Source organism: Trachypithecus francoisi, unplaced genomic scaffold, assembly GCF_009764315.1.
Source record: "Trachypithecus francoisi isolate TF-2019V2 unplaced genomic scaffold, Tfra_2.0 Lachesis_group0, whole genome shotgun sequence".
Taxonomy (NCBI): Eukaryota; Metazoa; Chordata; class Mammalia; order Primates; family Cercopithecidae; genus Trachypithecus; species Trachypithecus francoisi.
The window spans coordinates 66,914,782-66,928,156 of record NW_022681453.1 but is presented as its reverse complement, the minus strand read 5'-3'; the positions used below and the strand labels follow the sequence as shown (position 1 = coordinate 66,928,156).

The 13,375-nt window shown below is 38.6% G+C and overlaps 2 protein-coding genes across 5 annotated transcripts in view; one reads left to right on the top strand and one right to left on the bottom strand.

Moving 5' to 3' along the window:
- Nucleotides 1-13,375, bottom strand: part of ILDR1 (immunoglobulin like domain containing receptor 1) — a 90,793-nt gene that overhangs the window by 63,843 nt on the left and 13,575 nt on the right. Inside the window, exon 2 of the mRNA XM_033211044.1 lies at nucleotides 10,247-10,448. The gene's annotated coding sequence lies outside the window, so the exon portion shown is untranslated. The remainder of the gene's footprint in view (nucleotides 1-10,246; nucleotides 10,449-13,375) is intronic.
- Nucleotides 4,424-13,375, top strand: part of CD86 (CD86 molecule) — a 63,920-nt gene continuing 54,968 nt past the window's right edge. For 2 of the 4 annotated variants that reach the window (XM_033211055.1, XM_033211048.1), the window contains exon 1: nucleotides 4,442-4,594. In XM_033211055.1, coding sequence (XP_033066946.1) covers nucleotides 4,581-4,594 — 14 coding nt within the window. In that variant the 5' untranslated portion in view covers nucleotides 4,442-4,580. Of the gene's footprint in view, nucleotides 4,595-13,375 lie in introns of all 4 variants that reach the window. The other 2 variants (XM_033211050.1, XM_033211056.1) reach the window with 2 other exon arrangements.

Genomic DNA, 13,375 nt, shown 5'->3' with positions numbered 1-13,375 from the left:
AGCCATTATTTCTTTAAATGAACTCTCCAACCCTTCTCTTTCTCAGACTGCTATAACACATATATTGGTCTGTTTGATGGTGTCCAGTAAGTCTCTCAGGCTTTCTTTACTTATTTTCTTTGTTGTTATTTTTGTTGTTCCTTTTTGCTCCTCTGGACAATTTCAAATGACTTGTAATTGAATTGCTGATTATTTCTTCTGCTTGATCAAGTCTGCAGTTGAACCCCTCTAGTGAATTTCTTAGTTCAGTTAAAATTGCATTCTTCAGTTCCAAAATTTCTGTTTGGTTCCTTTTAATATTTTCTATCTTGATTGAACTTCTCATTGGTTCATGCATCACTTTCCTGAACTCACTGAGCATCAATATGACAGTTATTTAGAATTTTTTTGTCAGATAATTCATATACCTCTGTTTCTCTAGGATCAGTTTCTGGAGATTTATTTTGTTTCTTTGACTTGACCATTTCTCCTGTTTCTTCATATTTCTTAGAACCTTGTGTTGGTATCTGCATATTAAAAAAACAAAACAGGCCAGGCGCGGTGGCTCAAGCCTATAATCCCAGCACTTTGGGAGGCCGAGACGGGCGGATCACGAGGTCAGGAGATCGAGACTATCCTGGCTAACCCGGTGAAACCCCGTCTCTACTTAAAAAAAATTACAAAAAACTAGCCGGGCGACGTGGCGGGCGCCTGTAGTCCCAGCTACTCGGGAGGCTGAGGCAGGAGAATGGCGTAAACCCGGGAGGCGGAGCTTGCAGTGAGCTGAGATCCGGCCACTGCGCTCCAGTTTGGGCAACAGAGCGAGACTCCATCTCAAAACAAAACAAAACAAAACAAAACAAACAAACAAACAAAACCAGCCACTTCTTCCAGTCTTTACCAGTGGGCTTGGTACTGCGAAAGACCTTCATAATCTTTCTCTTGGCTAAAGATTTTGGGGACCTCTCAAACATTTTCTGTGGACACGTTTTCTCTGGACTTGAGCACATAGATTCCTAATTAGAGAGATTTTCTGGCTTTTACGAGCTCATAATGCCTTGCTCCCTCTGTTGTCTATCTTCTATAGTGTGTGTCCTCCAAAGTAGCAGCACATTGTCCAGCTTTTTTTTGTTCTTGGCAGCCCCTACTCTTCTAGAGTATGTTAGACCTTCTCTGCCTTAAGTGGGGCTACATGGAAACCAGTCCCTTTGTCAGCCCCCTGAAAAGCCAGAATTCTGGACACATGTTCTATTCTTCTCTTGCCCTCCTGAAGAAGAGGGCACTGAGCTGTATTGGCCTCTGCTGTGCCACAGGTCCTCTGAAATAGCACCATGCTGTTCAGCTCTTTGGTTTCTTTCCATGGGGTCCCAGGCATCTAGAGTATGCCAGTGATTCAAGACAGGCAAGAAAGAAACCAATCCTATGGGCATTTCCCCATTTCCCCAAAAAGCAGGAATATTGGTTGTATGCTTCACTCTTCCATGTCCCCTAGGGATAGGCCACTGAACTCTTATCAGTCTGTATCTGCTGTGGCAAGAACCCTCTAGGACAGCAATATATCACCCAGTATTTTTTTGTTCTCAGTGTCTCCCAGGCATCTAGAGTATGGTGGGTTCTATTAACTCTCTAAGACAAGTGAGACAGAGGCTAGTCCCTCAGACAGCCCCCAAGAAAGTCAGAACTTTGTTTTTGGTTGTTTTTTTTGAGACGGAGTCTCACTTCTTCGCCTAGGCTGGAGTACGATGGCGCAATCTCAGTTTACTGCAACATCTGCCTCCCGGGTTCAAGCAATTCTCCTGCCTCGGCCTCCCAAGTAGCTGGGATTACAGGCAGGTGCCAGCACGCCTGGCTAATTTTTGTATTTTTAGTGGAGTTGGGGTTTCACCATGTTGGCCAGGCTGCTCTCAAATGATCCTGACGTCAAGTGATCTGCCTGCCTCGGCCTCCCAAAGTGCTGGGATTACAGGCATGAGCCACCGTGCCCGGCCAAAAAGTCAGAGCTTTGGATGTATGGTCCAGGCTTCTCATTTTTTCTTCAGGGAGAAGCCAAGAACTGGGAATTTCCTCCTAACCATGTGGCACTGTGCCAAGAGGACAGGCTATGGTGAGGGTATACCATGAATTGTCTTACTAGCTTCAGTGCAGCTGTTTTTTTGCTCACCTGGTGTGATGTAGCCTCTTAGCCAGCTTCTGGATTTCTTACAAAAGGAATTGGTCTGTGTATTATTGTTAAATTAGTGTCTCTGTGGGAGGGAGCACAGGCTGGGGTTTCTTATTCTGCCATCTTGCTGACGTTCACTGTGGTTTTGATTTGCATTTCCTTAATGACTAGTGGTTTTGAGCATCTTTTCATGTGAGTATTGGCCATTTGTATATCTTCTTTGAAGAAATGTCTGTTCAACTCTTTTGCCTACTTTTTAATTGTTTGTTGTTTCTTCTGCAAAGTTGCAGGAGGTTTTTAAATAATATATTCTGAATACCAATCCCTAAACATTTATTGTTTTAAGGAAATAAATGTTGAGATAATTTGTTATATGGCAATGGATAACTAATAAATACTAAAAACTCCTAAATATATATACTAAATATATTAATTAGAAAATTGTAATATAAAAATACTAACAGCTAAAATAGTCTGATATTAGAAAGATAATTTTTCTACAATGTATACCTTTTTTGTGTGTATGAGACAAGGTCTCATTACGTTGCCCAGGATGGTCTCAAACTCCTGGGCTCAAGCAATCTTCCCACCTCAGCTTCCTGAGTAGCCAGGGTTACAGATATGTGCCATTGCAGTCAGCTTTCACAGTGTATACTTGATGTACTATGAATGTACTATTTAATGACTGCTAAAAAGTTTATGATAGCAGGAGAAAATGCTTATGCTATCTTAAATAAAAATTTGAGTGTATGCATTGATACCAAGAAATGGAAAGTTGAGTGTGTACACTGATACCAAGAAACTGAAAAATTACATTCCATACCTTTAATATTTATTATGTATAACAAATGAGGTTTACATGGATGTTTTATCTTATTTCTGATATGTCATGTAGTTATAAATACTATTTTATTTGCATTCCTGCTCTGCAATAATTTTGAAGATAATTTATTTTATATTATTGCTATCTTCATTTTTTAAAATTCTCAAATCCAGATGAAATTATCAAAGTTGATAAAATAATAATTGTTCTATCTTCTTATTTGAAGATTAGTAATGTGTTGATTTTGCTTCCTTTCTCTAGTTAGCAGTGATGTCATCTGCTATTTTTAAACTTCCTTAAAATAATATATGTTATCTACTTCTAATAATTTTTTCTTATTTACCATTTTGGTCTAAACTAATTCACAATTACTTCATCTTATTTCTCCATGTTTAACTTGCTTTAAGGCTCAGCACTGGTGTTTTCAGCCATGGCTTCTCCATTTTAAGCCTTTCTATTTTAATTCATTTATTATTCTGGAATATATCCTTAAATAATTTATTTAGAAAGGCTGTCTTGGTGATGGTATTTCTGTTGCAGTTGTTGTCTTGCCTGCTTGGTGACATATTCTATTGAGTTCACACTTAACTGGCATCTTGTCTAGGCAGATAATGCTAACTCAAAATTCCGCAGATATTGTTCTACTATTTTTTGCCATTTAGGGTTGAATAAGATGCCAAGTTGGTTTTTGTTTCTCTGTAGTCATCCTATGTTTTCATTTTGTTTTTTGCTTGGCCTTTGGAATTTAAAATGTTCACAATGATTTGCCTGGATGAGATTCGATTTTCATAACTTTTGCTTTGATATACTAAACAGTTTGAGTTCCTAGATGATGCCCATTTTAATTCATACGAGGAAATATCTTCTAGTATAGTTTCTGCTTGATTCATTTTATGTTTGTCTCTTAGGGACATCTATTAATTTTATAATGCTGTCTTTTTTTCAGACTTCTGTTTCAGAATATTCGCTTTCATCAATTTAATCCTTGGCTATAGTAGGAATGAAATAATAAAAGCAGTAGTTTCTGTTTGCTCTCCTTGGTTATGCAGTCCTCACAGAACATCTCTCCACCTCCCACCCCCACCCCAGCTCAGTGAAACTCTCCATACCTTGGTTGTGGAAATTGGCAGGGGTGGGTGGCTACTCACTCCCAATCCACATCCATAATAAATCACTTTTTATTATCTTACCAAAATCTGTAGATTATTCTATTTTGTAGCTGTGGAGATTTGTTTTCTCTTTCTAATTATTTTATTTTCTAGGTTTTTTGAGGGAATTTCAAGAGGGGAGATTTTTTTTTAGTCAGGCTCATCTTAACGTCATGTCTGGAGCTCAAGCCACTGAATTATATATTTTTTAATAGATGTAGACCTACGTCAACGAATTTAAACTGCAAGGAAAGGGTTAAATTTCTTCCTCAAGTGTGGTCAAAATCTGTAGAAAAAAGAGGAACAGCTTCTCTTAAAGAAAGTTAGCTGGGTAGGTACACAGGCATTGCCGAGGAAGACTTCCACAGGGTGAAAGCTTCGCTTCTCTGCTGCTGTAACAGGGACTACCACAGACACACGGACGAGTGGGGTCATTTCCAGATATTAGGCCACAGCAGAAGCAGACAAAATGGATCCCCAGTGGTGAGTAATAATTCTTATTCTTGGCAGAGAAGTTATGAGTTGAGACTGCAGTGAAAGGCTGAGGTTGAAGATGGGGCTTTGTTGTGTGTCCTCCACTTAGTTCCTAAGCCGAGAAGCCTTTATTTTTTCTACAAAAGATCTTTGTCACATGAAGGTGAGAATTATTTGCAATGCCCAAAGCAGTTTATTGGTGGTAGTTATACATATATCTTTTAGGTGTCTAATTTTGGTTTTGTAAATTTGTTATTCAAATACTGAATGTTACGGTCATTGATTTTAGGTGAAGAATCAGGAATTTTTAAAATATCTTCATAAGAATGACAAATAACAAGGAATATGTTTTTTGTCTACCAGGGTCAGTTTGGTCTGAGGGTGGAGGAATGAGATAGAGAAGGTAGAGGGTGAGAAATCAAGAAAAAGAAAGAGAAAAAAGAGGTATAAGGAGAAAATGCAAAACTCAGTTAATATGTCATAGTCAGGCCATGGGAGATTCTGGGCAGGGTTGGGTAGTGGAAGGATTAGAGTGATTAAATTAGCTACCATGTATTGAACATGCATGATGTGCTGTGTACTTTACTAGTGTTACTTCACTGAATTTTATTATTCACAATGACTTTTGGAAAGATATCATCGTTCTTTTTGACAGAAGAGGTAACTGTGGCTTAAAGAGGCTAAATAACTTGCCCAAGTTCACACTCTTCATAAGGCGTAGAGCTAAAATCTTTCCTGCCCGCTTCACTGTGCGCCAGAAGGTTTCTCCATGCTGTGGAAACTTCCTGGAAGGAGTCACACCCGCCCTTCTCTCGGATGGTGGCAGCTGGCGCCAGTCACTACGTATTGATTTATTTATCTACTTTTAATTATTTATTTTTCAGACAGAGTCTCGCTCTGTCACCAAGCTGGAGTGTAGTGGCGCAATCTTAGCTCACTGCAACCTCCGCCTCTAGGATTCAAGCGATTCTCCTTCCTCAGTCTCGTGAGTAGCTGGGACTACAGGCATGCGCCACCACGCCCAGTTGATTTTTGTATTTTTAGTAGAGAAGGGGTTTCACCATGTTGGCCAGGATGGTCTCGATCTCTCGACCTAGTGATCTGCCCACCTCAGCCTCTCAAAGTGCTGGGATTACAGGCGTGAGCCACCGCGCCCAGCTGTCACTAGGTACTTACAATTACTGTTCTTTGAAACTCGAAGTAACTTTCATCTACCCAGTGCTTACTGGTTTGAGAAAAAGCTTTGTTGCTTTTATTTCAGAAGATTAAAATTTAATTTTCAAGTAAAGACTCCTTTTGCTCCAATGGAATTTTGAAATGTTATACTTGTATGAAGAAAAAAAGAATGTCAGAATTTATAATTTTTATGGTACCATAGAGGGGTTACTACTTAATTATGCCAGCACTGTCTGCAGAGATCTAAAGAACCACAGGCTACTGTCTATATTGAACTTGTTAAGATTCCTTTTGTGTCAGAGTGCCTGAAGATTGGTCATGAACCAATAATGGCCATTAAACAATGTTTACTCTTATAAGAGGTGAAGTAAACGCAAATTAAAACAGTGAAGTATCATTTTTTTCTCTATGAAAGAGATAAATATTAAATTTTAAAAAGCAAGCAAGCAAGAATCCTCCATCTTGCTAAGAAGGGAGGATTATTTATACCCTAGTTGCCCACTAACGGTGATATCATCTTTCTGGATAATAATCTAGTGATACATATCAAAAGCTTTTAAAATGTATGCGCCCTTTAACCAAGAAATTCACCTTTTAGGAATTTATTCTAAGATACAATAATACATGTTTGTAAAGTTTTAGTGATGGATATTTTTCTTGCTATTTTTTCTAATAAGGAAAATCTTAGAAACAACTTACATGTTTAAAAACAAGTGATTGATTGTTTATGGAACATCCATAATGGAACACCATGTAATTATTTAAAATTCCATTGTAGAACAATTCATAATATGTTTAGTTAAAGGGGAAAAATGCAGAACGAACAGTGATGTATACAAACAATATTAATCAGAAATATAGGTGGTTTGTATTTTCTTCTGTGTGATTTTGAACTTGAATCCCATCTGCAGGCAGAAAAATAAAGCTAAATATTTAAGATTAAAAAAATAGCTGTTTTTTTCTCAGAGAAGCAACCATCTAGTGGTGTGTGATAATTTATAAGTTGCGAGATTCCATAGTTAGGGCTTTAGCCCTTTGCATTTATCTTTTGTCGTCTCTTAAATCCTCTTCAAAATACACCCACTCTACCCATAACTCATTAGATCTTGAAAGCAATGTTCTGATAGAATTTTATATTTAGAACAGGCCGGAGCACTCTTCCCTTAAGAAGTGATTGCATGACTCTCTAGGGTGAGTTGCATGTTGAGAGGGAAGACAATGCTGTGGCTAAGTGGCCACACGTTGAAGCCAGGCTGCTGGGGTTTGAATACCAGTTCCCCAACTTCCTAGCTATGTGATTTTGGACAAGTTGCTTAACCATTGTAATTCTGAGTTTCTTGTCTGTAAAATGGGAGTATGGTAATATGTCATAAAGTAGTTGTGAGATTTTAATGAGATAATCCATATAAAGTGCTTAGAACTTTGTCCTGCTAAGTACTCAGGAATTGTTAGTAGTTTTTATTACTATTACTGTTTGGATTAAGAAACAGAGGAAAAGTGATTTGTCCAAGATTATACAACCACTTAATGGCATTACTAGGAACAGAATGGAGGAAGGTTTTTTCCAGCAGAAATGTTCAGTATCCTCTGAGCCTGGCAGGACAACCCCAGGTTGTACTTTTGGGATGCAGGAGCTGATCTGAAACAAGCAGTACCCAAGGACAAGGCTAGCCTCCAGGGAGTGACTGATCACAATGGGAAGCCAAATGGTAGAAAGCCAGGTAAAGTTAAGGAAACTGAGAGTCAAGTTAGGAGGAGGAATGAAGCCTGAAGCCTGGAGCAAAGAGCTACTATAAGAGAGAGCAGATGACTCAGAGACACTCATGGCAGGTTAATATGGTTTGAAGTCTCAAGGCCTGGGTAATTAAATGACAAATGGGGTTTAGATGCATGGGGAATTTTAAGTATAGCTTTGAGAAGATGCCTAATGGGGAGTAATAATAGAGGATGAAACTGGGTGGGGTCAGAACAAGGAGCCCAGAGTCCAGGCATCCAGCTATGATCATCCTAAAGGAACAGCCTAAGTTTGAAGAATCGTAAATAGAGACATTATAAAATTTACTTTAAAAAAAATCCCCTGGCAGAAGAATGAGAACTGATTTGGAGTAACAAGGCGATCATTTAGGAGACTATTGGAATAAGCCAAGGAGAAATGGTGAGGGCATGAAACCAGGGCAGTTATGGTGGAATCAGAGAGGAGAGCATGCATTTAAGAGATATTTAAGCACCAGAATTCATAGAATTTGGTTTTTGACAGATGTAGACACTGGGAGGGGAAGAGGGATCTAGGTGCATAGTGGCATCCTTCACAAAATGGAAGGTATAGGAAGCAGAGTGAGTTTGTGCCAGGCAGAGAGAAAGGACAGATGGTGAATTCCTTCTTTTTTTTTTTTTTTTTTATTATACTTTAAGTTCTAGGGTACATGTGCATAACGTGCAGGTTTGTTACATATGTATACTTGTGCCATGTTGGTGTGCTGCACCCATCAACTCGTCAGCACCCCTCAATTCATCATTTATATCAGGTATAACTCCCAATACAATCCTTTCTCCCTCCCCCCTCCCCATGATAGGCCCCGGTGTGTGATGTTCCCCTTCCCGAGTCCAAGTGATCTCATTGTTCAGTTCCCACCTCTGAGTGAGAACATGCGGTGTTTGGTTTTCTGTTCTTGTGATAGTTTGCCAAGCACTGGCCATCAGAGAAATGCAAATCAAAACCACAATGAGATACTATCTCACACCAGTTAGAATGGCAATCATTAAAAAGTCAGGAAACAACAGGTGCTGGAGAGGATGTGGAGAAATAGGAACACTTTTACACTGTTGGTGGGATTGTAAACTAGTTCAACCATTATGGAAAACAGTATGGCGATTCCTCAAGGATCTAGAACTAGATGTACCATATGACCCAGCCATCCCACTACTGGGTATATACCAAAGGATTATAAATCATGCTGCTATAAAGACACATGCACACGTATGTTTATTGTGGCACTATTCACAATAGCAAAGACTTGGAATCAACCCAAATGTCCATCTGTGACAGACTGGATTAAGAAAATGTGGCACATATACACCATGGAATATTATGCAGCCATCAAAAAGGATGAGTTTGCGTCCTTTGTAGGGACATGGATGCAGGTGAATTCCTTCTCTAACATGTTGAGTTTGAGGTGCCTGTGGAGCAGCTGGATGGAGATGTCCAAGTAGACAAGTAGATATTCAGGTGCAAGTTCGAGAAAGAAGAATGGCCTGGAAGGCACATTAAGAGTCTTCTGCATAAGTACAGTTGATAGTTGAAATTCTCATTGTGGGTCAATTCAGTAGCAGAGAGGATGGAGGACTGAATTGAGAGGAAGCCAAGGAGAGAACCTGGAAAACCTCGACATTTAAGGAGGGAGATGAGGAAGAAGAATCTACAACAGATACTGAGGAGAGGCTAGAGAGACTGGAGCAGCCCAGGAAAAAAGTGGTGTCATAGAAATCAAGTGGGCCTGTAGTCCCAGCTACTTGGGAGACTGAGGCACGAGAATAGCTTGAACCCAGGAGCCAGAGGTTGCAGTGAGCTGAGATAGCACCACTGCACTCCAGCCTGGGTGACAGAGTGAGACTCCGTCTCAAAAAAAGAAAGAAAGAAATCAAGTGGGGAGATGGATGCAAGAAAGAGGAGAATGCATCCATGGAACGAGCATATTTACCAAGCTTCAGTGTTGAGCACATGAGATGTGACATAAAAGGTAACTGTAGTGACTACATGCTAAGCGTTGAACTGTGGCTCCCTCAAAGTTCATATGTTGAAGTCCTAACTCCCAGGACCTCAGGATTTGGTCACATTTGGAGATAGGGTCTTTACAAAGATAATAACATTTAAATGAGGTCATTAGGGTGGGTCCTAATCCAAGACAATTGTGCTTATTGTAAGAAGGGGAAACACACAGTGGAAAAGCGGTGTGAAGACACAAGAAGACGGCCATCCACATATAAGCCAGGGAGAAAGGCTTGCAGCAGTTTCTTTCCTCACAACCCTCAGAAAGAACCAACCCTGTGGATACCTTAAGTTTGGACTCCTGGCTTCCAGAAAAAAAATAAATTTTTGTTGTTTAAGCCACCGCAGTTTGTGGTACTTTGTTACCACAGCCCCAGCAAAGTAATACACTTGGTGAGAGCGCATACAGCCAGAGAAAGAAGCTGTAAATAAGTGCATCAGGGAGGAGGGAAAGAAACCAAAACAGGCTTATATCACTTAAATTAAGAGTAGAAACATTTCACAAAGCAGAGCGTAGTCACAGGTCAAATTCTGCAGAAAGGCGAAGTAGGAGAATGACTGAAAATGTCAGTCCAGAGGCCCTCAGTGACCTTTGCAGAACACTCCCAGTTGAGTGGAGGCAGTAGACTTTGGAGAGCTCTGAAAATGGAAGCAGCACAGATGGTCTCCTGCAGAAAGTCTGGTGATAAAATGAGACCTCCTCACTGGAGTAAACTCACCTCTGTTGTCCGTGGAAATAATCTGGAGCCAAGCCAGCTAGACCTGGAGTTCTTCCTTCCTCCATTTTAAAGGTTAAACAGAGCTGAGGTCAATGGCTCATGCTTGTAATCCCAGTGACTCAGGAGGCTGAGGTGGGAGGATGGCTTGAGGCGAGGAGTTCAGTTCAAGACGAGTCTGAGCAACATAGCAAGACTCTCATTCCTAAAAAAAAAAAATTTTAATTTAAATTTTTAAAAAAAAGGCTAACCAGAAATAAAATTCGATACTTTATTTTTCCCACCCAAAACTAGTTTGGGACAGATTTCTGGAAGAAAATAAATTTTGCAGTCATTTTACATGTTGGATTTTCAGTACACATACAGATTCTATTTTGTAGTGTCAGTTCAGAGGCAAGCTGAGATTTGAGGCTTTGCAGAGGTTAAGCCTCTGGTGAATCTGGTGATATAAAGGAGAAAACAAGCCCAAGAGAAATTTCAGGGATCATTTATAATTTACATCAATAAGCAGAATGGGGGAAAAAAACCCATTGGAGATTGCAATAGAGAAGTGTTAAGACATTTTCTTAGAAAGCTTTGAGTCAAAATTAATCTTTCTCTAGTGACAGGAATATGATAAGCCAAACAACCCTAATGTCACAGCTCTATATTATTAGGCATCAAATTAATCAGATTTGCACTAAAACATCAAGTAAAAATAAAAGGAATGAACACTGGTTAAGTGAACCAATTAGTCAATACAGGCCAGAAACTGGTAAAACTGGATAAACCTAAAATACTCAACTACCCAAAGGCCAACCTAGATTATCACCCCAATCTTACAATTATTTTCAACCTACTAAACAATAAATCTTTATCAAGAGTCTGATAGTTTAAGGTACTGTGATGAACACAAATGAAATCACTAATATCTTTTTTTAGTCTATTTAGAAATAGAAACCCACAATTATGAAATGACAAAAGCAATTAATGCAGTTAATAATTCAGTAATTGTTTTAAAAAGAAATAAACATGACAAAGTTCATTCTCACTAAATACTAAAGAAATGTCAATTCAAACACCAACGAGATATTTTCCTGTTATCAGATTAGACAGTAAAACAAACAATCCAGTTAGAAAAATGGGCAAAAGATACAAAAAGACATTTCCCCAAAGAAAATACACAGATGGTGAACAACCACATAAGACAGTCAGCATCATTTGCCTTTATGAAAAAATTAAACCACTACCTACCTATAAAAATGGTTAAAATAATAAAAAATAGTGACAACACCAAATGCTGGCAGGACGCAGAGAAACTGGATCATGCATCCATTGCTTGTTGGGAATGTACAATGGTCAAGTCACTCTAGACAACAGTTTGGCAGTTTCTTATAAAACCAAACATGCATTTAATATATGACCCAGCAATGTATTCTTGGGTTTTGATTACAGAAAAATAAAAGCCTATGCTCCTGAGAAAATCAGTATATGAATATTTATATCAGCTTTATTCATAATAGTAACAAACTGGGGAAAAAAAGTCCCTCAGTGGGTGAATAGTAACACAAACTGTGTGTGCAAGATGTTACCACTGAAGGAAGCTGGGTGAAGGGTACACAGGACTTCCCTATACATATTGTCAATTTATTTTGAATCTATAATTATTTAAAAAATTAAAAGTTTAAAAAGTAAAAAAAAAAAACTAAAAATGTTCATCTTCACTAAATATTAAAGAAATGCCAATTCAAACATAAGATATTATCCTTTTACAAATTAACAATTTATGTGGATTTTGGGATGGTTGGGAGTAATCATGCTAATAAGTATGCAATGAGTATACCTTCATATACTACTGATTGTGGGAATATGAACGGGTAGAACATTTCTGGAAAGCAATCTGTCAACATGTATCAAGAGTCTTAAAAATGGTTGTACAAGCAGATACCCTGGGCACTTCCAATTTGTCTGTGTTCTTAGTAAATTTTTTTTCAGTTCATTCAGCATCTTTGTTCCAGGCACTGTGCTAAACATTAAAAATAAAGCAAAGATGAGTAAACATGATTTCTGTTCTCAAGAATTTCAGTTTTGTGGTAAATATATCAAAGGTGATTTTTTATAAGAGTTTTTTATAGCTGTGTGACGTGTCACAGGAGCATGAAGGTAGCTGTTTCCTATTTGTCTGTAGGCGTATGATGTCTTAGATAAAAGCAAGGGTTTTGAGTTAGTTTGGTTGGTGTCAAATAATAAGTAGTTAATAAATCATCTTCTATTTATTAGTGGTATCACTTTGGGAAACCTATCAGCTTCCTGAACTTCAGTGTCCTCTGTAAGATGAGGCTACTAGCACTTGCCAATGCCATGAGGAATATAATAATTTATAATGGACAGGAAGCCCTATGGAAAAAAAAATTTTAGGACTTGCATTCTTTGCTTTAAAATCTATTATTTCCTATATTTTTAATTGTCAGAGTTCTTTAGCTCTGCCTTTCTGATTGATTTCCAGCAGATGGACTCTTACCTATAACCTAGAAGTTGCTATAGTAGATCTCCTAACTATAGATAAGAGAAGGGCATGCCAAATGCAGTTCAATCAGGTGAAAGTCAAGCAACAAAGCCACCTAAAATAAATTTTATGTAAGGTAGGATGCCAAAAACATTAAAATAAAATTCTATTCTATAATAGTAATCATGTAAGTGCTTTCATGACGTTGTCTATGAAAATCTGCTTTTTCACTTTCTGGACTTCTAAGTAAGTAAGTACGTAGAAAGAATTTTTTTTGTTTTAAAGACGGAGTCTCATTCACTTTGTCACCTAGGCTGGAGTGCAGTAGTGCAATCTCAGTTCACTGCAACCTTCACCTCTGGGGTTCAGCCTCCCCAGTAGCTAGGATTACAGGCACATGCCACCACACCCAGCTAATTTTCTTGTATTTTTAGTAGAGACACAGTTTCATCATGTTGGCCAGGTTGGTCTCAAATTCGTGACTTCAAGTGATCTGCTCACCTCGGCCTTCTAAAGTGCTGGATTATAGGCATGACCCACCACGCCTGGCCTAGGAAGAATTTTAGAAAGAAAGCTCCATATCAGGAATTGAGAAGCTGGTGTTTTAATTGAGAACATATTTGCACAAGTCTTGGCATAAACATTGG